The sequence below is a fragment of the Desmodus rotundus genome, chromosome 8, assembly GCF_022682495.2.
Source record: "Desmodus rotundus isolate HL8 chromosome 8, HLdesRot8A.1, whole genome shotgun sequence".
Classification (NCBI taxonomy): Eukaryota; Metazoa; Chordata; class Mammalia; order Chiroptera; family Phyllostomidae; genus Desmodus; species Desmodus rotundus.
This window is the reverse complement of record NC_071394.1, coordinates 86,360,512-86,387,493: the sequence shown is the minus strand read 5'-3', so window position 1 is coordinate 86,387,493 and position 26,982 is coordinate 86,360,512. Positions and strand designations below refer to the sequence as shown.

Below are 26,982 nucleotides of genomic sequence, written 5' to 3'. Positions count from 1 at the left end.
CTTTAGTGCTTTGAGGCCATTTTTAAATAAAATAAGGGTGACCTGAGCACAAGCTCTGTGATACCTCGATAGTCTATCTGATAACTGAGACACTACTGACTGACTGATGGGCAGGGAGTGTCTGCAGCATCGATTTGTTGGACAAAGGGATGATTCATACCCTGGGCAGGATGGAGCAGGACAGCACAAGATTTCATTACGCTACTCAGAGCAGCGTGCAATTTAAAACTTATGAACTGTTTATTTCTGGAATTTTCCATTTAATAATGGGACTGTGGTGGACAGCAGGTAACTGACATTGCAGAAAGCAAAACTGTGGGTAAGGGGGGACTACTGCACTCCCTTTGTAGTTAATACATACATTGGAAGAGATACTTTGTGACTATGTGCACCCTTTTAAATCCAATTCTGTGAGTGTTTATCCCGCATCTGCAAAGTGGGCTTCTTTGACATGTACGGCTGTCGCCCTAGGAGGAACGTCTGCCAGCTGAACAGGGACAACCAGAAGGTTGATCCAGTGCCAACAGAGTCAGTATTGGCTGGAGTGGGGAAAGAGTGGGGAAGGTGGTCAGCAAGCGGGGCCTCCCCAGATGGCTGCAGGACAAGGAGGCAGCAATGAGGCGCTTTGAGCAAGAGAAGTGCAGCTGCAGAAACAGGAAGGGGAGCCTCTTTGGGGCCTGAAAGTGACTCTTTATCTTAATTTTTGAAAATAGAAAAAGACAACAATGATATAATGATTTCTAACTCCAAAATTTCCATTAAAAATTTTTTTCTGTTCTCTTTCCTCTGGCATAGAGCTAATTGACCTGGTGTCATCCGTTACCAGAAATTGAAAGGCAAATAATGAGGCCCAAATTCCAGCAGAAACGTGGCTTCATTGATTAGGCCAAACACATTTCAGAGTTATTGTTTTCTAACCCATGAGGTGAGCAAAAGATCTTCAAACTCAGAACTATAATTTTCCCCTAGACATGCTTATCAGTGATTTCAACAAAGGGACTACAGACTTTGGGGACTTTGATAAACCACCGGGAACAACTCCAGAGAGAGTCGTGATACCTTTGTCTTGGCTACTGTCAAAGATGGAGGTCACACCCTTCTGTTTATTTTCTCCAGGGGTCAGGTTGCCTTACACCAGCATCCAAAGAAGATCTGATTTCCTCTTTGATAAAATGGCCCAAGCTCTCCATATCAGATGCTATAAGGAAAACATCACAATTTTCTTCTTTAAAAGAAAAAAACAAGGGCTGGTTTTTGGGGGGAGGAGGGTAGGGGAGTTTTTAATATTTTGCTAATAGGGATTAAAGAAAGCCTGGAAAAATAAAACCACAGAATACTCTGAATGAGTTCAGTCTCATGGCCACGCTGCAGAGAGGCTGCTGGATTGCTATGTTGAAGATACGACAATTTCTCTAGCTGCCCCCACCCCCTACACACACCATGCAAATGCTAAAAAGCATATGATGGAGACATTACAAGATGGTTTGGGCAAAACCACAAATCAAACCATCAACTCTCAGGGCCATACCACTGAACACATTAAGGTTGAGGAGGTTATATTTATTCCCTATATAGCAAGTCTGTCTCTGCCTGCGCCATTCAGTCATCACCAAAGGTCCAGTCAGCATCGCCAGCATCTGGCTAAGATTAGTCTGTGTGGTGGTTGTTTTTAGGGGAGCCTTGGTTAAGGGAGAGGCATCAGGGGGACATTTAACTGAACTCAGACAATGCCAGCGTTCAGTCTCTGAAAGCCTGCTCAGTCCCGGCCACAAACACAGCTTCTCATATCGTGCAAATAAAGAGTGAGGATTGAACGAAATCAGTTTATGACAGTTTCTATGGTCATCCTGGCTTCTTTTTCTCCAGGCCTTCCCAGCTTCCTTCAGGTACAAAACATGCTAGCCAAAATATTATAGCTCTCTAATGTTCGTATAAACTGAACGGCCAAATGAAGGAAGGCGGGGTGTGGAGCAAGCTGGACGGATTTCATCAAGTATATACCCTGGAGAAGCAATTAATTTTACTAACAAACTCTGAGGGCATACCATTTTCTTTCTGAGGGAAGACCTCAAGCAAGTTATTATCTTTATTCTTCTCATTATCATTGACTTTTTCCCCCTCTACATTGGAAAAGTAACCTGTCCTACTTGTCTGCTATGGGGAAATTCATTTTTACTGAATGGTGGTTTATGGGCTGAAAAAGGAAAGGAACCTTGGGAAATAATTCAGTAAAATGTAGGACTCTGAGAGCTGAAGCAGCAGCAGCAGCCTAGCTTACGGAGCATAATCTCTCAGCAGCGCCAGTAAAATAAAACAGAACCACTGTTTCAGACACTGTATTTTTGGCTAAGGTTTCACTCCTCAATTACTTTCAAAGTTATTCATTTCAGTCAACATTATAAGGGTAAGTCAACATTTGTCCTGGCAGCAAGCCCAAATTTGTTATTTTATTAGTCTGCTACTGGTTAAATTGGCCCAAGATTAAACACATCTAATAAATAGCCCTAAAATATTGGAGTTTAGTAGAAAACCACATTCAAGTTCTCTTACACAGGATGTTACTATTACTTAACCTTGGGCAGAAGGAGAAATGCACACCCACACCCCAGTAAGTTCCTTTTAGCAAACGCCAGCCCCGCTGCCTGAAACTCACGTTGGCCATGCCCAGACATGGTACTACAGACCTTTAGAGAAAGAGGAAGCCAAATATTTAGCTCTCTCTGCGGTCCCTGGCTCTACATCCGCCTCTGAAAGTCAAGCAAACCTCTTACGCTGTCGAGGCAGCAGGGCCAGATGGTCAGAGCTGACGCACTTCAAGGGTCTAGCCTGAAACGTGTGAAGGCTGCTGGCAGAGCCGTGCTGCCGTGGTCCCCATACATGCAGGCCAGCCTTGGGCCCAGGAGATGTGTTCTCGTGCTTAGATTGAGGTTATGCATTTTTGGCCAGAATGTCACAGAAGCGACATGCCCACTATGCCACAACCATGCCAGGTCTAGAAAATGGGGCCAAAGCTGCACATCCCTGGTTGGAGGATGCCGACAAGGTACCAGGGTGGCAGTGGTGGCCCAATCACAGCCACAGGGTCCGGAGGAAGGCCTCTGTGGCTCTGGGGTTTCACTGTCAGTCATTTTCTACTGAGTTCTTGGAAACCCTTAGGTGGGATACAAATTCTATACTTGTTTATCTCGGTGAAAGGGATGCCCCGGCTTCCCCCGGGCTGGGTGGGAGGGGAAAAGGGAGGAGATGCCACTGGGGACTCCACCCATGCTCAGGGTTCGGGACTGTTGTGTACAGACAGCAAGGGTACTATAAGGACATTTGCTGAGGCTTCCCAGTGCATAGGAATAAGCCAAAGTCTCTGTAACAAGTGACAAAGTTCTTATCGCTCTGGCTCAAAGAATGTTGATTCTTCTCGAAGGACCTAAGGATAATATATGAGGCAACCTTTTCTGAGTACAGTACCCTATGGTCTCCATACCCTATGACTTTGGGCCAACACTGTCACCTCCTCGGGCTTTAGTCTCCCCGTGAAGTGGAGGTGACTCCTTACTCCCTCACGGTGTTGTTGGGAACATGACATAAGATCATGTCTGGTACAAACCTACCCCAGAAGTCACCCCGAGCCTTCTCTCCTGCCCTTGTTCATTCTGCACTGAATTTTTCCTGGGGCCTCCGAGGGACAAAACTGGAGCTCCATGTCACCTGCCACAATCTCACCAGAGACATGCTCCGACCACTCAATGACTATGAGACAAGTATTTTGATTTCACATTCCTGCCTTCCTTTTCTCCCTGCACCTTTACCATCTGTTTGGTCAAGCTCTGGCTAAATAGAGCAAAAGTGGGAGGGGTTTGGCAGGATTCATGGCTATGTCCCTAGGAGAGGAAAATTTCAGCCTTGAAATCCCCAAATAAGAACTTGAGTGGGGGAAGGGAACCCAAGTAGGTGGGTTTTGAGGACTGTTTCCAACCCCTCCTACCACAACCTGCATTGCTGAATTACGGGCCAGAAAAACTGGTCTCCAGTCTGGCCAGACCCCATTACTATCTGAAATGAGGAATGATAGGAACTCAGTGATACTGACTGACTCAGTGACAGGCGTTCAACCCATGACAGATGTTCAGGATGGCATTTCTCCCCAGGTAGCATGTTACCTTTGACTTCCAGAAAGGACTACGCAGATCCACTGACCTGTTCTCTCCCATCCACCTGGCATCTCTTGAAGCTCAGCATTATCTTAACTTCCCAGAAGAGGGGGGAAAGTACAGAGATGAAAAAGGGTGCCTAAATCTTAATGTCCCAAAGGAAGGACAGACTTGACTGTTCCAGCTAAATCTGGTATTTGCTCAGGCAAGCGAAGCTGACAGCCAAGTCTGCCACCTGACTGAGAACTCGGGTGGGACCAGGGATCCCACGTTAAGCCACTGGGTAAAACCTAGAGGGACATCTGACCAAGGACTCTGGGCCTGTGGTAGGAGAACGTGGACTTCCCATGTCATGTTGCCCTGTCGGCTTCTATTTTTGAGAACAATAACTTTGAGCGGACAAGCCTTGCAGAGATGAAATATGAAATACATTAGCCATACTGCTTGGTAACACTCAGCCGTCTCTCTGTCCCCTCAGATCACTGGGCCGCGTGCGGTCTCAGAGCACATGCCTGCACTGAGAACCCGCAACACCGATTTGGGGGTTTTAGACCAGTCTGCTCTCACTGAAACCTGGCTGTTCAAAATGGAAAAAGCTACCAGTCGCATAGCCACAGGGACTGATTGAATTGGGAATAAAATAAAAAATTTTAAGTTTCCTGTTTTCAGCTTTCAGCTGGTATCGTACCACCCACCAAGCAGTGGTATGTAGAAAAATAAGGTACAAAGCATGATGTTCAGGAAACTGAACACACACAGAACACAACACTGACTTTATTTGAGACAGTTTTCATTCTGTAGCACATTAGTAATCACGGGAATTAGAAAATGCCCACTAACAATGGATTTTTCCAAATGCTTATAACAAACACTGGCTCTCAGTGCTGTACATTTGCAGCCCTGGAACACAGTGATTATGTGTCATTTCTAACTCTCAGCAATTAATATGCAACCAGATGTATCATTATCACAGTCTATTAAAATTCAGAAGCCTGTGAATTTGAAAAAGAATGTATCACACGCAAATGCAAACAAAGGAGTCAGAAGCCTCAGAGACCCAGCTCTGGTCCCCACGTCACTTGCAGCTCATTTCAATTACAAACACACAAGAGGGAAAATGAATAGACAATGGCAATTGACTTAAAAGAAAAGAAGCAAATACAAACCTGTGATTTGACTGTTTCGTTTGTAAAAAATGTTGGTTTAGCCATTGGAGAGTCAGTGCTAAGGGGTGCCAATAAAAGTTTCCAGAAGAAACAAAGACAGTTTTGTGGTAAAAGAAAAATGTTATTTATTCTTGAGGTTAAGTACTCCAGTGGCAGAAAGGGGCAAAGTTCCCATGAGTTTTCTAGCACAGGCCATCCATAGATGGGTGGGGTCCTTTAGGAGACTACAGGGGGTCTAACTTGGCAAAGATTTCCCTGGAAAAGATTCCTCAAGGGCCCCCAGGAATGGAGGGGAAGGCTCATTTACCTGGCAGGCACTTCCTCCTTCTGCTCCACCACTTAGGAGTCAGGCCCTGGGCTGCTCCTGAATTTACAAAGCAGGCTGTGAAGTGGGCGCCAGGAGCCTGCAAAGCCTCTTGAATTTCTATTAAACAAATTACATGCTACCTACTCACAGGTTCAATCAATTTTCTAGATACAGAGAAGTCAGCCCACACCTGACACAGGTGTGACTCTTCTGACTCTACCTGACAAGTAGAGAAAGAAGTGCTATGTAGACAGTGGGGACCCCTGGGTGTGAAGGAAGAGGCACCAAGAGCCATGGAGTTACTCTGTACCAGGGGCTGGCATGTGCACACATAAGCAGGAACACACACTCACTCACTCACTCCTCTACTTCATATAGCAAGCCCCGTCACCCCATTTTATAGAAGAAGCAGGAATTCATAGAAGTGAAGAGACTTGGCCCAACTCATACCCAGAAATTATGGGCAGAACTGAAATTCAAGTTCAAATATACCTGAGTTGAAAGCCTTCCCCGCCACCCCCACACTATCTTCCCAGGACATATAACTTCCTTTTATAACATAAAAAAATAATAGCAATAATACTGAGGATGACTTCATGCCAGGCTGTGTCAAAGTGCCTTCTGTGACTGTTTTCCTTGACTTCTCTTAAGTAAGTACTATCAATATACCCATTTTACAAAGCAGGCAACTGAGGCTCAGAAGGGTTAAGCACCTTGTCTAAGGTCATACAGCCGATAGTGTGAATGGCAGAACCAGGACTGAGTGTAAGGCCGCTACTCAGCAAGGCGTCAGTTCTTAGCCACAATGCTGCTCGTTTCCTAAGCCAGGGAGGAACCCTGTAGACTAGAGGCAGAAGGGCAATGAAGACTGAGGCAGGAAGTGAAAAAGTAGAAGCTGCTCTTTCAACATTGAAGCCCTGTCACTCTTGGAATCTGCAGCCCCTCTTGTCTCCTCCTCCAGCACCTTAAAGCGGGCAGCCTGGTACATAGCTGGCCGGCTCAAGTGCACACAGCAGTCAATACTCTCCATTAAGCGCACACCTGGGGAATGGTGTGTTACCATCCAGCATCAAGGGCTCATTGGATGACCAGTTCCCTGTACCCAAACTCCCCATTGAGGCTGCTTGCTTCCCTACGCCCCTTTCTGCTGATTGGCAATCACTGCCTATATGGTATGGTTGTGAATGACTTGGTCAAACTCAAGTAGAAATTTCTTGCATGCCTTTCTGTTCTTTTTTAAACCCAGGGGGAGAAGTGCTAGCTAGAGTCTGGTCTCAGTAAATACTTACTGATAATCAAAAAACTTTAGGGGTCATTTTTAGTTGTGTAACTCTTCACCAACTCATATCCATCATGCTGTGGTGTTTCCCCATATACCTAACAAAGGATCTAGTTATAATTAAAGTGCCCTGCTGATGAATAGGGCATGAAGAACTCCCAAAGCAACCTAACCTTCCTCACCATCCCTGGGTCTGTGTCCTGAGTAGAGAGGCCTTGAGGATGGATGACATGTTCCTCATTTTTGTGACCAGAGTGCCTCTCTACCCAGAGCCCAAACCCCAACCCCTGTGTGAAAGTCATTATGGGAACAGTAGAAAACCACACTAGATATGTTTCATTCTACCCGGCAGGGATGACTGTGAAGTGTACCAGTGTGCTTGGAATATCTTTTGTTTTTTAAAAAATAACACCCAGTGCCAATTCAAATCCCTGGGAAACTGGGTGGGTGTTTCCTAAAAGGAAAGAGTGACCTTCCAGCAGACAACTTGATAGGGATGATCATCCACAGCGGCCACTCGACTGCTACACATGCAGAACAGGTGCTGCTGCTCCCACTGAGCTGTGGGGCGCTGGCCTGCGGGAGCCCTCTGCATGCCCCTTGCATCTCTAGGAGTCCCGCAGAAGTTCTCGTTTTACAGATAAGGAAACTGAGGCTTAGAGGATGAGTCACTGGTCCAAGGTGTCTTGGCTCACAAGTGGCCAAACTGGGATTCAAAGGCAGCTCAGTCTGACCCTCAAATCTAAGTTCCTAACCACTACGCTCTACGTCTGCCCCAAATTAAAATGCAGTCTTGCTCAATCCTTCCCTAAGGGTAAAGGGCAAAAGAAAGAAGGCCGTTAAATGATTTCAGCTGGAACTTTGGAACTATGAAACTTTAAAAAGATTTTTGTTTTTAGAACAGAAATCCAGTTTTATTTATTTTTTAACTGACCAACATTTAGTCCAGAATAATTTTCTACAACACTTTATGGCCAGCTTTTATCTATTTAAAAACCTTTAGCCTTAACTGGTGTGGCTCAGTTGGTTGGGTGTTGTCCAGCAAAACAAAAGGTCAGTGGTTCGATTCCCAGTCAGGGTACATGCCTGGGTTGTGGGTTCTGTCCCCACTTGGGGCCTGTACGAGAAGCAACCGACTGATGTTTCTCTCTCACATCGATGTAAGAGAGAAACATTCTTACAACATTCCCTTCCCTTCCCCTCTTTCTAAAAATAAATTTTTTTAAATAAAAAATCTCTAATATGTGAATCTCGGTCATATGACCAAAGTCCCAATTTCAAGTTTAGTCTGTAAGTAGCTGTGCCCAAACTTGGGAACTTATCGCTGCAGAGTTCTTTGCCTAGAATGACCTCAGAACACCCCTAAGGCACTGTTTCTAAACTCTTGATACCATCATGATAATTTTTGGCAAAATGTACATATCACCTGAGTTATTATGTACTTACTGTTTTCTTAGATTGCTCATAGTTTACTTAAGTAAACTTGTAAAAATAAACAATATCACTGCCTTCAAGGGAAAATCACTATCTCTTGCCATAAATAGAAACTAACTTTTAAAAATGAACCCTGCTGTTAAATTCTGGTCAGGTACTCCTGCCTGCCTGAAGCTTCAGAGCTTGAAGCCTGCACTTTGGGGTTTTTTCTTTTTCTTTTTTTTTGCACTTTGTTAAAAAGGAAAATTAGCAAGACATAAAGAGTTGTTAAAGATACATCTCTTGCCCTGACCAGTGTGACTCAGTTGGTTGAGTGTCTTCAGAGAAGCAAAAGGTCGGTTGTGTAGGAGAGACAACCGATTCCTGTTTCTCTCTCACAGAGATGTTTCTCTCGCTCTCTTTCTCCCTCCCTTCTCCCCTCTCTAAAACTAAATAAGTAAATAAAATCTTTAAAAAAAGAAAAAATAAACAACATACATATAAATAAACAATATATATAATAAAAATAAATAAAGATATACTAGCTGCAAGCTGAGAGTTTCTCCTTGACATAATCAGAAAGGGTTAGTAGAAACTTGGAAAAGTAATTAAAAATTATTTTGTGTCTTATCTCTGTATCACCCTGTCCGGTATCACTTGAGCTATCACAAGTGGTGTGCAACCCACCTTCTGGGAAACAATGATCTAACCCAGTTGAGTCACTCCAGAAACAAAGACTCTGAGGTTCCAAGAAGCTGAGCCTACTTGTGCCCTGCCCCTGGCTAGTAGGGAAACTCTTATAAGAATCAGCTTAGAAATAAATGCTGCAAAAGAAACTCAGATGAGCATTTAAGAGTCCTCCAAAGTGAGATCTCCTCATTCCACGTTGAGCCAGAAAAAAGCTCACTCGCCTAGACTTAAAGGCTGGGCATAAGGCACTCCGAGATAACAGGAGAAAACCAGGTGTCTTTAATGAGGTTCCCTCCTTCAAAGCTCTCCCGTAAGGCACCACCAAACAGTTGAGGTGGAAGGGGGTGAATCTTCACCACGAGTCTGTGGTTGACACTAAGCTAGCATTAATTTTTTCTTTCTCAGTCTATTTCCTTCTTTACAGCAGTTTCAGACCCTCCTGCGAGACCACACCCAGAAGCATGCAAAGCAATCACCAACCAGCAAAGAGGATGGCTGACAAAGTGTGTGAAAATGAACCAAACTGCCAAAACCTAACAGGATATTGATTAGCCACCCACACTCCCTCCCCCACTAGTGTGAAGTGAAAAATAAGAATAGTCTTCACCACTGACCTTTAGTAATCCTCTGTTTTTGCTTGGGGTTGTTCTTGACCTGCCTGTGTCAAGTATGGATTATGAAATGTTAGCATTTCAATACAAGATAACACACTTGAGCAGAGAGCTTGCACTGGCCTTGTGTCAGGGCCAAAAAGCACACAAAGGGATGTCTTATCACTCAGCTTCCTTGGCCACGGGACCCAACATGGATCCATCTCTTTCCACCTAGTTTGTTCCCTTTTCCCTTTTGTGGCTTATTCCACGATTTGTGGCACCTGCTAAACATTTCACTTTATTTTTTCAAGGTCCTAACATAGGATCTCAGTTTTATTTAACTGAGTCAGGATGCAAACTTCCAGTGATATGTACAGAAACAGTACCCTCAGGTAAATGTTTTGTTTTTCCTTATCATTTAAATATCACCTCTGCTGCAAATTAGATCTGCAGAGCTCAGTAAGACATCATTTTAAGGGATGCCATGTACAGGCATAGCAGTTTGGGTCTATCCATTCTTTGTGGGCCTTTTGTTGACTCTAACAGGGATTTTACATCAAATGTAAAGACCTTGAACTTGGATCTGCTGGAGTATAGGAGAGCAGAAGGGCCCACCTTCTCCAAGGCAAGGCCGCTGTGCTCCACCTGCTCCAAGACTCCAAGGCAAGGCCACTGTGTTCAGTATTTTGGATATGTTTAATGGGGTTCACTTGAACACCCCCAAAATAGTGGTGTTTACAACTGACCTCATTCAGAAACATGACTGGCGTAAGCCAACATTGGGGCATGCCAAGAAGTTAAGGCTGGGCGAGGAGAGACCAACGTTTTGGCCCTGCCTCCTAGTATCTCTGAATCTCTGTTTCTTCAGTTGACAGCAAAGGGGACAGACTTTGCCTTGCTCACCTCCCTCAGCTAGTGCAAGGTTCACAGGAGATAATGCATGTGATAATAACTGACCACTGTTTGAACACTGGGCGGCATTTCTATGGATGAGAACTTAGCACAGTCAGAAAGGAAGGGGGTGTGCTCTGATTGGACTATCCCCTCCCCCACTTCTCTACATCCCATGTTCACATATGTATATTTAAATTGGTTACATCATGTATATAATTAGCTCAATTTTGTTCCTCTTTATTTTTTCTGGGAACACCAGGGTAGACCTGTTTGCTAGCGTGTGATGGCTCAACTGATGCCCCTGACTCTTGTGCTAGAGGCCTTGGTACATGGAGCCATTCCTTCATTATAGGTCAGAGAGGTCGTTGGCTTTTCTGGCCAATATAAATAAGTAGGGAAGGATGCTGGACTGGAATCAAACAACTGGACTTCAAGCTTTAGCTCTGCATTGCCAGCTGTGGAAAACCACTAACCCTCTCTGACTCTTAGTAGCCTCATCTTTAAAATGAGGATAATTATACCCAGGTGAGGCCAAAAAAATAAGTGCTTTGAAACCTATAAAATAAACAAACATAAAACGTGAGCATCATTGCAAATGATGTCTTTATGAACTACTTTGTACAAAGAGCTCCTCCTCCCACCAGAAATGGAATACTGTGTCCAGAGATTTGAACCTTGTTTTGTCTTTTAATATGCACCAACAAGTTCCCTCATTCCACACAGAAGTGTGTTGTTTCCTTGCAACACCCCCAGCATTGGGTTTTATGATTTCTTTAAAATATTTATGACATCAATAAAGCATGAAACAGCATCTTATTGTTATTTGCCTTTTTCATTTCTATAATATCTATTAGAGTGAACATTTTAAATAATGTCACTTTGGTAGTTCCTGTGTGTGAACTGCACATTTGTCATGGGACATCTTGGAGTGTTCTTTTACATCTATATAAATTATTTATGTGACAAAGATATTAATCTTCAGTCTGTTATCTCTATTTCAAAAATCTTTTTCAATGTATTAGCCTACTTATCTTGTGTAAGGAAGCATTTTAAGCATAAAAGAAACCTTATTGTTGAGACACTACCATACAGTGTCTTTGGGCTGATCAATATTCGAGAATTCCAGGCACACCAGGGATGTCCAGTAGAAACAAGCAAGAAAGAAAAAGAGGTGGGATAGTATGTTCCATTTGGAAATGTTAGAGCACCGGAGGCGAACACAAGGCCCTCGGGCCGAATCTGGCCCTCCACCTTGTTTTATCCCGTCCGGCACCTTGTTTCTACCTGGTGGCAGTGCCGAGCTCTCGCTTAACTGTTAAGGAGTAGTTACATTTATACAGTCCTAAAATTACATTCCACCCTTTAAAGGTAACCTTGAGGTTGATGTGGCCCCTGGTGAAGATGAGTTTGATACCACTGTGTTAGAGGAACCAGGAATCTAGCCAGGAGAAGACAAGCACCTAGGGGAAATACAGAGAGGGAGAGGGCTAGAAAGAGGAGAAGGAGAGGGAGAGAGAGAGGACGGAGAGGGTGAGGGAGGGAAGGAGAAAGACCATGTGTGAGCATGCAGAGTAGATGGGGAGGGAGAGACAACCGTTTTCAAATATTTAAGAGTATAACCCATAAGAAAGCATTACTATGTAATATTCAGCTCCAGAAAGCAACTAAGAAAGAATTTTCTCATGATCCACACTGAACAAAGACAGAACGTACAGCCTTAGAGGTAATGAGCTCTCTGTCCCTGCAGGTGTTTAAGCAGAGATTGAATGGATCCAGCAGTGGATGAGAACTGGGCTCCATATTCTCAACAGGCCTTTCCCACTCTGAGGTCCTCTAACACAATGACCCTGGGTCATTTCCTGGAGGCTACTTTTGTTTGCTTGTTTCATAAATCCCTGGAAAAAAAAGCCTTTTTTGTTACTCCTTTCCTCCTCATCTTAAGAGCCAGAAAGAAAAAAACATCCAGTGAGTTTACCATAAGGTTTCTGGTTCAGCTTCAATTAACTGACCTTTAGTAATAATTGAGCTGCCTTCCTGCAAAAGGACACAGTGGCCCAAACATAGAAGGTCCAGTCACAAGCATTTCTAGACTTAAAAATACCCAGACTTATTCTAGCCAGTCAAAGGATCAGAAGCCATTCTTGATTAATTTGTGACAGTTTCTTTTAAGCTAATAACTTGTGTCAATTCATAAAAAATGGGAGGCATCAGAAGCCACTGCCCTTTACTCCTGATGGTGCACCAGCCAACGCAACAAGAATAAACGGTAATGCAACCGCAGCAATTTCCTCATTTTGTATGTGACCTGTACCTCTTAGTAGTGCTGACAAATCACAGAAGGCAACTGCATGCACATATCACAAATGAAGTTGCTTTTTCAGGTACACACACACCATTAATACCAGTTACATGTGCACAGGGCTCTGCGAAATCAGGATATGATCAGTAATTTCTTTTCATTCAGTTGCTACAAAAACAGTGGCACTGGTCCAGGATTTTATAGACACCCAGAGTGTCTTGAGAAAATGACACAATTTACAAATACCCAGATGGCACTCAGGGCCTTCCAGTTATTGGTTTACTTGGAAGGCTGGTGGTTACAGTAGATAAGCAAAATGACTAATTTCAGAACTAACTGTGTCACCTCCACAGAGCTGAGCACGCAGAATTCTGCCAAAGACCAGCTCCTTGCTCTTGAGAAACACAAAACGGAAGTTACCGAAACCCTCCCCGACAGAGGCTTGCAAACCCCACTCCGGTGGGTCCCTCCCAGAAGATTGACTAATGGTAAAGTCTCAACCAGTCACCAAGGAAAAACTGGCCTCTGACCATGAGGCAATTTGCTCCAGCAGGAGGGCTCATCCTTCATATGTTATGTGGTGAGGAGACCAGTGATTTAGTCATTTAGAGGCAACGTGATGTGGTTGGGAAAGTACAGACTTCAGGGTCAGACTAGGGTGTGAGTATTGGCTCCTCCACCAACTTACTAGCTCAGCCATCCTGGAAAGGCCACTTACCAAGCTCTGAGCCTAAGTTTCTTCTACAAAAGGGGGCCATTATATTAATACCAGCCTTAGAGAATTGTTGCGAGGATGTTTAGAAAACCTACAGTGAGGCCCCCTAATGCACTGCTGTACTTAAAACAGCACCAGGAAAATAAAATGGTGATCATGCTTCTTAAAATTGTTTTAGGAATCTTTTTGAGATGCAGAGATCTTGATAATATTTTTTGGGCATGTACTATGTGTCAAGCACTGTGCTAAGCACTGTACACGAATCATCTCACTGATCCCCACTATAGTCCCAGGAGGTAGAACTATTTTATCTGGAGTTTTCCACTGAGGAAACAGGGGCTCAGAGAAGCACAGTAACTTGTCCAAGTCCACACCACTAGCAGGTGGTAGAGATGGCATCGGAACCCAGGCAGTCTTATTCCAGAGTCGAAGGCCTGAACAACCTCAAATGTGCATGTGTAAAGTAATAGGTTTATTAGAGGGTCATATTTTCCTCTAATAAACCTATTTCTAGTTCCTGTGCATCCTGGACACCCAAGGCCCGCAAGATATTTTTCCATCTAAACAAGACTGAGAATAGGGGCTGGATGACTGTAACCAGATCCTACCAGCAAGGGATGGCCTTTACCCAGGTAACTCCATGTGGCTCCTCACCCAGCAAGATGTGAAGTCACATGACTCACGGAGTCTATTTATTTAGTTGTTTGAAGAAATCCCAGGATTCTAAGTGCAATAACTCCTTGGAACTATTTCCATGCAGTTGGTTGTACATACTGTCAGTTCAACACTATCTGACACAGATTCCAAGAAATGTGTAAGTTACTGGAAACCAGCTGACCCTTTTAGCTCTCCAGCTGGCATGCACGGAATACAGTCCCAGTGCATACAACTGTCAAAATTATGGGGCACAAATTATGGCAGAAGGATAGAGTTCACTTTGCTCTTTAGAGCTAAAGCTTAAAGGTACCTTCTCAGTTACATACAGTACTCAAGATTATAAATTTAAAAGAAAATATTTGTGAGCATTTTACATGTCTGTTAAGTTTTACATCCCTCCCTCCATTTTGTCTTCACAGAAATGAATACCCTCAGATGCCACTAGGTACACAGGTATTAAACACTGGACTAAATTCGTCAGGAAACCTGGCATCGGATCTTAGTTCAGCTGCTGATTTTCCTTGTGGCTTTCTGCAAGTCACCTCCCCTCAGTGTCTTTATTCAGAGAGAGAATAATATGTGCTCTATATTAACCTTCCGATATGGTTGGGTCTCAAGTGAGACACTAGGTGTGGTATTGGAGAAGGACCAGAACTCCATCATTTCTCGATAGACGTCATTCCAAAGGCCATACAAGGCTACTGGCTGAGTCAAAAATCAGAACATATAAAAGACAAAGAGACAAAGGCAACGATTATAAATACCACTAATTAAATCTGGCTTAATCCTGACCAATATCTGAGATAGTGAATCTTAAAACCAAAAGTAAGCTGTCTATCAAATTGTCACATATATTCTCAGAAAGAAAACAACAGAAACACCTCTTTGTATTTTCATTAAAAATGAAATGGGCCCTAAACACTTAAGACCTTACACCAGGCTCCAGCATCCTTAGCCAACATATCTACTCATTTGAGCCTTCTTTCTCTAAGGGAACACCTTACCATGGGGAAATAGTGATTTTAACTTACAATCAAAGTGTAATTTGTGAGCACTAACAGCTTTCCTTTTAGTGACTGGATCAGGTGTTCAGAGTATCTAACACGCTAAAAGGACCAGTCCCTCCTGGCATGAGAAGAAAGCACCAATAAATATAAAAACAGATCAATTAAGCAAAGCTGCATCCATAATCAGAAGAAATAAGCTTAGGATGCTCACGTGATACCACATTTCCCTGTGAAAGTCTAGAGCCATGGACTAAGCTCTTAGATTTCACAGTTAATGATTAGAGCTGGAAGGATCTAGCTGGTTATGGGTGTTAAAATTGAACATTTGCAACCCAACTCATACACCCATGTCCTAAGAAATACTAGATTAAGAGGCAGTATTATATTTATATCATAATCCATGTAGAATATTTTTGTCTACAGTAGATATTTTAAAGAAAATTAAAATTTAAAATATATACTTTCTTGCACTGGCAACCATCATTGAAATTTAAAAATTACAAAGCACTAAAATCTTGAGTAGGAATTTTGTCAATGATTTGCTTTTAAGAGAATGCTTATTGTTGGGCATTTTTACTCAAATGTATTGTATCAAAAGCACATCAATGACACCCACCCCGAAGGGAAGGCCTTTCCCTAAGTGGCCTTCCCTACCTTGCTGACTGCAACGACGAAAACAAACACTAGAAGGCACTTGCCCACACAGCTCTGTGCCCACTGTCCTCCCGATAGCAAACGCAGAAGGAACAGCCATTAAACAAACGTTCCTTTTAAAGGGCACAGGTACTTTGCTGTAATTGCCTTTGTAGGCCAAAAAGGATTTTAGATTGGACAGTTTTTCTTTTTATTACAACCACATTCTTTCCGCAAAGAAAATGATTAATCTTAAAAAATTACTTTCATAGGAACTGACAGTCAATATGTACTTTATAAACAAGTATATAATCATGTTTTCAAAAGGCCAATTAGTGTATGCTGGTTTTTAAACACAAATACTGATGACACCTGCTGGTAGAAAATATATTTTAGTTAACTGTCTATGGAGAAGTGAGCCCTACAGGGGTTGGCAGTCTTGTGCACTGATGATGAAAACCAGAAAAGTAGCCCCTGAACTCGCTTAGGTTTCTCTTTCCAACTTGGTCTATCGTCATTGTCAGGAAGTAATAAGCCAAATCAATGAAGCTGGGAAACATACTGGACTAGACACCTCTGTCTCAAGGTGTATACAGCATAAGAGATACATCTACTCGGATTTAAACACAAAAACATCCTCAATGGTGGTACCTGAAAAAAATTCACCAACTATTTTTGAAATAAATAGTTCCTCCCCCATCCTTACTCCCACCTTCATAAAATGAAAGTGTTACATTATATAATCTGGATCCAGCTACCATGAAGAAAATTAATATTTAACATTTGGTGACGTATTTCTTTCATCACACCTGTGATACACAGATATATTTATATTCTAAGCGGTAAAAGAATAAGAAAGAACTAAGCAGATGAGTTTTACTTAAGTCTTTCGCCAAACTACTCAAGAACACACGACTAAGTGACAGCAAGAAGGGACTAGTGAGAGCCCAGAGCTATTTTCACTATTATTTTTCTTTAACCCAACTCAATTTATTAATTAAACTGGGTTATGCTTTACTTCCCTCCAAAGGGAGTTTGGCACAGCTTCACTGCTCCTACGTTCATTAAATTATGAAGTTCCCATTGAAAAACCATTATTTCCATTCCAAGTCTGAACAACCTGAATCCTTGCAGGTGCTGTCCTGTCAAAACTTCAGTAAGACTCCAAACACCACTAGGGCCATAATACTTCCACAGCTGCTGGGAACAAAAACTCTTTGTGAAGATATACAGCTGAGTTGGGATGTGGGGTGGGGGTAGGGGTGAGACGTTAGTTTGTGCTCAGCTTACAGAAAGCTGATTACAACTAGAGACTGGAATCTCGTCAGCTTGGAGAAGTTCTTGTTAGAGGCAATGAATCTTTGATGCTGTCCTCCCAAATATACATAATTCAGTGAACCTACACAGCTAAGCAGACCCAAGGGTGCCGGGTGGGCAGAATCCCCAAGAATTCTATGACAAGGCCAGATACTTTCCCCAGGCCATGGTTGGGGAGAGTGGCGATCTCTCAGACACACACATGAGCAACAATGACGAGCTGGTCCTGTGGGTTCCATTATAGGTTGGCCACAGCAAAGCTGCAGTCTAGTGAAAGCAATCGCATTGCTTAAAACCCTAAAAAGAAACAGAGGGACACTTTCTGCTCCAGCTGAACCCAACCGTTAAGGCCAGTGAGCTCTTTGCCAGTGATATGTAACACAGGAGGAAAAGCCGACTAAACACAAGCCAGGAGGACTCCCTCACATCACCCTCAATGCACAGGAAAGTTCCCAGAAAGGGAAAAATTTCTAATGTTCCAAGACAGCTTTGCACTTGTCCCAGGAGTTTAATTCATTTTCAGGATCCACGTGGGAGGCACTCAAATTATTATTTCAACTCCGGACCCCTACCTGAATGACCCCACTGGCCACAGGTGATGAGCAGAGGTGCTATGGCCTTTGTTGCCAAACAGCTAGCTGCAAGGTCAAGCCTAACAGGTGATGTATCCTGAAGGGTCCCCAAGAACCAGCCCCCGCTCCCCTAACCCAGGAAAGAGGAAAGGGACGCTTAAAGGGTAGCTCTTTCCTGATGACTGGACCTGCTTATACTGTAGAAGATCCCTCTAGGGGCTCAAGATAGAAGACTGACAGTCTGGGAGCCTTGCAGGACACAAGGTGGGGCGGGGCGCGGGGCGTGCAGGGGCAAGAAGCTGCTGCTCTCTTGCCGAGAGCAAGAGGGGCAGGGACAGAGAGAAGGTGGCTCACCCTTGATCCACAAAAGAGGGTAGGAATGGAGACAGAGAGTGAGAGATGGAGACTGGGAGACGCCAGGAGCATGTGTGAAAGACAGAGAGAGAGAGAGGAACATACAGAGTGAGAGGTGGAAAGAGAAACAGTGACACAGGGAGAGAAGACAGACGGACAGGCGAAGTCCAGGTGGAAGTCCCTACCTCGGCGTCCTTGGCCGGACTGCTGGCGGGGGATACCTCCAGGCTGCAGTTCGCCCTCTTGCCTGTGAGGTAGAAGGGGTAATCCTTGGCCACCATGGCGGCTGCCGGGCCTGCCCTTTGGGATGTCACTGCTGACCCGATTCGACCACAAAACTCCCAGGCAAAAGGGGACCCCAGCTCCACGGTGCGGGCCGCGGTGGCGACCCGGAGACTGACAGTCGGCTTCTAGCCTGAAGGTACCCAGCCCTGCCGCTCTAACAGAAGGGGGCGGAGCCACGGCCGGCCCGCCCATCGGGGGGCGGGGGCGGGAGACAGCTCCACGAGCCCCCCAGGTGCGGCAGGGCGGAAACCCCTCCGGGCGTGGAGGGCCGAGGGGGAGTTGCCCCGCCCGGGCCCCGGGGCAGCTGCGCTGGACTGCTGCACTCCCAGGGTGGAAGAAGCAGCGGAAAAGAGGAGGCAGGGAAACAAGCCAGGCGGAGGGAAACAGGGGGGGCGGGGGGAGCGAGTCAGCCTTGTAAAAGCCCACTGGGCCTGACTCCCAGCTAGTCTCCCCTCACACACATTTTTTAATGAACGCCATTAGAATAGACTCTACAAACAGTACAATGCGCCCATTTTAAGAGTACAGTTAGTTGAGTGTCGGCAAATGTAAACACTTGTAACTACCTCCGCAATCGGGACACAAAGCATTTCCACCAAAGCATTTCCAACTTCCAAGAGTTCCGCCAAGCCCTTTCCTCAAATTTGAAGAGGCTGATAAGAGGCTGCCTGCCACTCAGGGCAATCAATGAGCCGGCTCCACCGCACCTTACTGGGAAAAACACATTGCAAATGCCCAATGGGCAATTACACGATCATTTGCTGCAGCCCTATCTGGGCAGTAAAAAGCAAACCGCAACTGGAAATGGCTAATATCCATCAGTAGGGAATATTTAAATAAACTCTCGTTATGGAACACCACTCAACAGCAGTCAAAAAGAAGATGGGTATATGGGTCTGAAGTGGAAAGATCTCCAATGTATGAGGTTTAGTTAAAAAATAATTACAGAGTAAGCACAGTATAATACCATTTGTGTTAAAAACGCATCTACAAAAGAATACCTTATCTTTTCTATAGAGGCAGACATGTAGGTAAATACCATCGAAAACCAATCAGAACGATCCACAGCAAAATCATACTATGAACTCTTGGGGCTGAGGGAAGGCCATCAGTGCCAGAGGGTATCTGGCATTAACAGATTAAAGATAACAGACAAAGGAGACTTTACATTTATAGCTAATGTTCTTAAATTTTTTTTACAAGAAAATACATTCATATGTTACTTGGGAAATTAGAAATTAGTTTTTAAATATTAAAGTGATCAAAAGTTATTACCTCAAAAGTTATTTTGTAGACTGTTGAATTTTCCCCCCTTCCTCATGAAAGTCATGGCCACAAGGAGTGGTGGTTTGGGGAGAAGATGTCCTTTGTTTCGACTTCTTCTGTGTGCGGGAGGTAGTGGGACCGAAAGTATCTAGTCCCTATTTCAGTGTTCGCCGCTTCCAGCTGAAGCCAGATTTCGGCAATTCCTACCTTCCAGACAGGAAACCTCATGATACAAAACTCTTCATCTCGGGTACCAAACCCACACCCTGGCACTAAACTCACACACTTTTCTACCCAACTAGTGTAGACAAACTGCCTTCAGGAGCAGGGAGAATCTGGCCTAGTTTTGTCAGCTTCACTACTACCACAAATGTGAAATAGGCTTCTGCATGAGTGGGCTCCAGCTGAAACTGAAGAGACCTCCTGAGTTTTTTCTATCAAATATGGACCATAAAGTAGTGATAAGGACATGGTGGAAGAAGAGATTTGGGATGGGAAAAGAATGCCTCAGGACCATTGATTTCTCCTACCTGAGTTCCTGAACCCAACTTTGTCCTTTTAGCCTGAGCTGTGCCAATGGGGCGCTTACCCAGATGCTCCCCACAAGTTTGGCCAAGCTTGGTGGGGGAGTGAAGGGAACCCCATCTCTAAGGGCACCCAACCAAAGCAGCCCCTAGTTAGTTCAGCAGCCAATGCAGGGTCAGGAGGCAGTGAGATGCCTCCGCACTTAAGGCTCCCCTCGTTGCCAGGAGTATGAGCTGAAGCACCTGCAGCTTCTCCTCATTCCCTCCTTGCTCTTGTGGCTCTCACTGGCCCACCATCCCATCTAGAGGATGTTGCCAGCAGCAGCCCTTCAGGGATGGGCTTCGATCCCTGGTGGAGCTTCCTGGGCCTTGCACTCCAGTTGGGAGGTGTACTTCTAGCACTTGGTGAAGAAAAGAGTGACCCTGAGAAACTACAACAGCCCTAGGACTGGACTACTCACTACAGGATCCTCAGGGCACAGCAGGAAGTCTGACACACTGTAAGTCCAGTGTAGTAATAAACTAACCCTAAGGAAGGGAGGGTACTTTAACCTCAAGTTTAAGTGCAACTATCACAGAGCAAAGAAAAGTGATGTTGGTTGATGAGAACGCTTCCATATTCACTCTCTCTTAAACATTTTTATTTGTCCCTCCTTAAAAGATTTGGACCCAGAAAAATCAATGAATATGCATGGCCACACAACATATGTGCAAAGTTACATCTTTTCTTTTACATCTTTTACATCATACATGCTGGGAGAGGTGCAGAGAGAAGAGATATTAATTTATAGCTAATAACCATTAACAATTGAAATAGTGCTGCAAACAAAAAACAAACATAAGCCCCCAAATAAGTGTGAAGGTAGGAATCTGGAGTTCCCTCAGGACGTCTAATGCTTCCAAGCTTCTTATAGCATGATGTCTCCACCGTGAATAGAATTCTGGTATTTAATACGGTCATTTGTGGGGGGGTACAGTAAGTCCTGTAAACTGAAGCTGGCAATTTGGGGTATACACAGGCATGTATGTGGTCCTTTCCTTAAGACAGTTAAAGGATTTTCAAGACTATTTTTGATCCCATGCAATTTCCACCTTGTACTCGGACTTCAGAACCTTTCCAGTATGTGATGTGCTAGATCCAGATTTGGGGTTTGGGCAATCTTCCTAGGATTCCAACCAGGGGTGTCTGTAACCAAAGACTTTGTCAGAAAGCAGGCTGTTCTACAGAAGGGTTCTCAAGCACATCCCTGAGGCTGGTGTCACAGTTGAGGGAAGCTGGCCCAACTCTGCAATGCTGCCCCAGGAGCCCACATTCCCCATCCTGCCTGCGTGTGTTTATGGGCTTAGGAACAACACTGCCCTAACAGTAGGCTTCACTCAAAGCAACAGCACAAAGTGGCTTTCAGAACTCGCCTTCGGCACAACTCGTTATAATCCTATAAAACGCTTCACAGCCGGGAAGTGTTCCCCCTAGCCAGAAGCCTGGAGACTGAAATAAAGAAGTCTGTTCTGCATTTCCAGGACTGTTGCCAAGAGCAGGGCCTGTGTTCTCGCCTGGGTGGAGCGGGGCTCATTTGTGCTGCTGGTGAAGTGGTGGGCCTCCACACATAAACCCACCACCGATTATTAGCTCCTTTTAGATGAGCAGACAGCCAGGCATGGCTGGAATACCGGCAATCAATTCCTCAAATCTGCTGCCATGACTGTGAGCAGAACAGGCCCAGCATGTGGTGAAAACTTCAGAAGTTAGAGAAATTGTGACAATCTTCTCAGCCAATGGGACAATGCTTTGTCCTATCAGCATTATACTTAACACTAGGATTTATGTGTTCTTCTTTTTACTAAAGCCTCATTTATTCATTGATTTGTTCATTCATTCATCAAATAGGTAAGAGTGTTTACTACAGATCAAGTGCTCAATTAGCTACATTTTTCCCCTCCTCTTCTCCAGCCATTCCTGAACCTGTGCGCTAGGAAGGTGTGTAATACACACCTGCTCAAGGAACGTGGTTGACTTTAAAACATGGCCGTTCATCTGTAACCTCTGCGGGGAGGTGTGCATTTGCAGAAGGAGCTCAAGTAACACTAGGTGATCCCCCAGAGCCCGGCCTTCAGATGCATGCCTGCTTCCTCGGCATCTGGAGCTATCTCTTCTGTCACTGCTAGTCTGAAGTGGTCATGCAGATACATGTTGGACACGAGATGTGTACCGACACCTCCCCCTCTCCCATTTGGGCAACATTCCCAGTTAATGACCCAGCTCCCTCTCCTATTTGCAACTTCAGTCTTGATGGGAGAGGGGATTTAAAAGCCTGGAGAAGTTCTGGCAGTGAATTCTGAGAGACCAGGAGTATGGTTTACTGCCAGACAGGTAACAATGGCACAAATGAAGCACTGATGATATCTAAAAATCATACTCTCCCTCTGCCTGGGGTTATGTCTACTGGCTCCAGGACTGATTTATGAAAAAAGATCCCTAGATATTCTAAAGCTGGAAGGCTTCATTCTTATATTCTCTTATTAAAGATTTCATTTCCTGAAACAAGTCTGAAAAACCAGCTACTTGACAGAACTTTTCCCTTTCTCCCAGGACTGAGCTAATCCTGAGGATTATTAACTATAATGCAAAAATAATCAAGACTTTATGTTGGGGGGGAAAAAAGAGAATGAATATCGGTCTTGCCCTGATATGCCACAGGCAGGTGCGTTCTCTGCGCCCTGGTTCATTACAGCAGTGATTCTCAACCGGGGATGATTTTAAGTCCCGAGGTGACATTTGGCAATGTCTGGATAGACTTTTCCTTGTCACTGGAGGAGGGTGCTAGTGGCATTTCATGGGGAGAGGCCCAGCTTGTTGCTGGTAAACATCCTATAATGCACGGGACAGCTCTCCACAAAAAGGAATGAACAGCATTGGTCCAAAATGCCAATAATGCTACTGCTGAGAAATCATTAAAGGGAGAGTAGAGCTCTCTCTGAACGGCACCAGAGCCAGGAGACTGGTAGTTTTGACCTCAAGGATGTTTTCACTTTAGACCTTGATCATTGATTGAAGTCAAATGTTAGCTTAAGCATGGTGGAGCAGAGAAAAAAATAGTTGAGTGCCAAGAAGCCTCAGAATATTGACACGCCTAGAATCTTTCCCTGATGCCCAAACTCGACCCTTAACTGAATGACAGATTTCATAAAACATGAAAAGGAAGGGAGAATAAAGAAGAATATGGGCATAAAATGGGGTGGGGGACAGAAAAGTATCTTAAACTGCTTTAGATATAAAAATGCACTCAAAAAGACCGGTAAAAATGAAAGTTTCAGTGAAAGACAATACTTAAAGAAGAAATGTTTCAAAGCTTGGTCTTTCCCAAGACAACTTTTACCACCATATTTAATTGTTTGGGGGGCAGAAATGCAATCTCAGTGATGAAATAAAAACCCCAGGGTGTTCAATTTATCATTTTTTTGGATACATTCACCATGTCTGGCTGCACAGTGTGTGCAGTCAGAAACCCGTCTTTACTCCAGATTTTGCAATAACAATCCTGATGAGCTGATTACTATCGACAGGCTTGTTTTGCTGAGAGAATCTAAGCCGCCCCAGCAACACTTCCTGTACACTGCTGGAGAGTCTTCGAACTTCATGGATAGTCTGCATTCAACAAACTTGTTATACTGCAAAATTATTTATTCCCCTTACACTCCAGCTAATGTATGCATTATATAAACTCTTTGTTTTAAGATTAACAATTGCAAGGAGAAATTAGAATCTAAAATTCCAGCTTTGGCTAGTGGAAGTGCTCTCAACTACAAACTCAGCAATCAAGGTACCACATTTCATCAAACCTAACATGCCAAAGACTATAGTATGTGCTATTATTTTATGTGCTATTAGGAAAGAAAAAAAATGCTGCCAATTAAATTACAGCACATGATCAATTGTATATCCTAATTCCAGAGAAGTTGAGATGTGAGGGAGGTGTGTGTAACAGTGAAATACAGCAGTGTTTATCCATCTGGCTGGGGTCTGAAAACACGCATTTATAGAAACGTGACTTCTTGGAATTCAGGGACAATAATTCCAGAGGCTACGTGCAATGAAATCAATTGAGAAACTTATCAAATCCATATCCCCAGGCCCTACTTTGGGTCCACAGAATTGTAATCTTTAGCAGTGGACTCCAGAAATTTGGGTTAGAATTATCAGCAAGCCCAATAGTGAACCCAGGCCCCTCCTCCAGAAATACTTTGATCGCAGTTCCTCAAGTCAGAGGTGCCTGGGGGTAATTGTCTCAACAGCTGCAGCATCAAAATCCAGAATGGCCATGGGAGCTGCTGATTTGCTCCTCCAGCAGTGAGAACTATTATGTGCTAGCCAGCCTGCTATATATGTAAGGGTGCATCGGGGATACAATGAAGAATATGTAAGTCCACACTTAAACTATCAACTGAGCCACCCACAAGAGATGTGTTCTGGCTCCTGGGACTTGATTTACAATCTGTATCCAGAGTTCTGATTAAAAACATGCTTATCTTCATAGCCAGGGTACACAACTGCATTTAAGTTTTTAAAAATTAGCTGTAGCAGTACAGAATGGGAGGAGGGTAGTTGGCTAGAGATGCTTACTTGAAAAAGACCTAGGGCTTTGGGTAGGAAGGGAGGCGATGGGTGTGTAGAGACCCTTAATTACAGAACGAGTCAATGAGCAGAAGCAGACTCCCAGCAAGCACATGCCGCACTCATCTGATAGGAGTGGAAGTCGGCTGGTATGTGCTCCAGAGACCAGCTGCAGTGTTCCTTGAGCCTCCGACAACACTGCAGAGGGATTAGGAGGTGCAGGTTCACCGAGCCCTTTGGGTAAGTGGGTGCTGAGTTATGGGAGTTTCTGCTGTGTTTGAATTTTTTTCATCTCACATCCAAAACCACACTCAGCAATCACAGGGGTCACATGCCCATAATTCTGACTGAACCAAGTGCCTTAGCAACAGAAAGGTGAACAAAAGCACCAGTCTCTGGTTTACCAGCTCTTATCACTGCCTGATCATTTAGTTCTTTGGCATGACAAGATCAACCACCAGATGACTTCCTGGCTAATTCTTCTCCTCGGAGGCTGCCTTTGAGCCTCAGGTGAGGAGAACTCTTGCTTTGTGCACCCACAGTGATGAGTACCTCTCTTTCCCCAATACTCATTCTGCTCATAATGACTGATTTGATACGCCTCCATTGCCCAACAACAGCAGGCTACAAAGACATAGGGACTGTGTTCTATTTGGCTCACCGCAGGGGCTCCAGCTCCTTCTATCATGCTGGCATGTGGTAAAAGGATCCATATTTGTTGAAATGAAAATTAAATTGAAATGGGGATAATCAAAGAACATCTCATAAATCTAAAGAATATTTTCAATAAGGAACAAACATTTCTGAGACGGGACCAAGAAATCCTAAGCATAATACCGCAGTTGAAAGAAATTTTGAAAAGTACACCTGGGTCCCTAATGTTTATCTTCTCGAAGAGTCCAAAACTCACTGAAACCACTTTGAGAGCCAGCTCTTGCCGTGTTAGGCTACGTGGCCCTCCCAGATATTCCTGAGACATTTGGGTTCCCTCCAGCTTTTTGCACACAGCCAGCAAGTGACACTAATTCCTAAGCACGGTGGATCTGTCGGGAAGACTGAAACTCTGGTGGCAAAGGCATGTCAAGTAGTTGGTGTTCAGAGACACCTTGTAACGCACTCATCTGCCCTTTTCCTCCCTCCAAAGGCACTTTCTTCTTTTTCCTTCTCTAGATTTTTCATTCCAGGTTAAACTCTAGAATTTTTGCTTCTTTTCAACTTGCCATGTTCCTATCTAGTGCTATTTATATCGAAACTTGGGTCTCTTTAGTTGGACCCAGACAGACTGACATTCAAGGGTTAAGGGAGATTTTTGCCTGTTTCTGCAAGATTAAACATAGTGCTTATCTAAAGTGCCCAGGCTGATGTAAAATTGTGGGCTCAAGGACTTAAAAAACAAAACAAAACTAATTCAAGGACTTTTTATCCAAGGAAACTGCTCTGCTGGCTACTCTACCAAGAGAGGACCGTGGTTTCCCTGTCTGGGCGTCCTCACCTGGAGTGTTGCATGCTTTGGGAGCTCATTTTGGTCTAATCACAGTACATGGTGAACAAAAAGCATCTGTCATTTGAGTGGGAGGAAGGGAGGGAAGAAGGTATGAGAGAATTAAAATTGTAAAGCCAACATCACGTGGCTTCCTCCTTGAACTTTAATAACCCAGTGCTGCCTGCGGCCTCAGAAAAACCAAATGCAATGGGTAGGTACAAGGGTTGCTCTGGTGCCAGGAAAACGCAATAAGACATAACTTTTTACAAGGTAAGCAATGAATAAATGCCCTGCAGGAATAAAAAGCTTTTAACATCTCTGAAGTTGGCAGCCAGATGCCTGAAATATTGGTTCATTGCATCCAAAACGCACAACAGATAGGACCACCTTCCTTAAGATGAAGTCATCTTCCAGGGCAAACAATAGCTGGGCAGCCTGGGTTTTTATGATTCAAGGAAAGAAGGGAATGAGATCAGTATTTTCTATGCCACAGCAAGACCCACTTTAATGCATGCTAGAGGTTTTCCGCAAGCTGGGCAAATTTTCTAGAATATTTTTAAAGGGAAACATTTTGTAGACTACCTTGGTTTCTCCCTGGGTCAGGGAGGGATCTGATTCTGTCCCATGATGTTCTCAAGAAGATGAAACGAGAGCTCTTCACTTGGATTCTGCTGCTGTTCTGAAAGGCAGCGTGGGGTGTCTTACTACACTACACCCCCAGAAGTGTTAAAGGAAGTGCCTGTCACCATAACTCAAAAATAAAAACGAAAA

General features: G+C 44.1%; 1 protein-coding gene across 9 annotated transcripts in view; it reads right to left on the bottom strand.

The window, feature by feature from the left end:
- The window catches only part of ARHGEF3 (Rho guanine nucleotide exchange factor 3), a 309,293-nt gene that overhangs the window by 50,214 nt on the left and 232,097 nt on the right, over positions 1–26,982 (bottom strand). Inside the window, exon 1 of one of the 9 annotated variants that reach the window (XM_024556530.4) lies at positions 18,227–18,537. The exons of the other annotated variants lie outside the window; for them this stretch is intronic. Coding sequence (XP_024412298.1) covers positions 18,227–18,322 — 96 coding nt within the window. The 5' untranslated portion in view covers positions 18,323–18,537. Of the gene's footprint in view, positions 1–18,226; positions 18,538–26,982 lie in introns of those variants that run through there. 9 annotated transcript variants of the gene reach the window in all.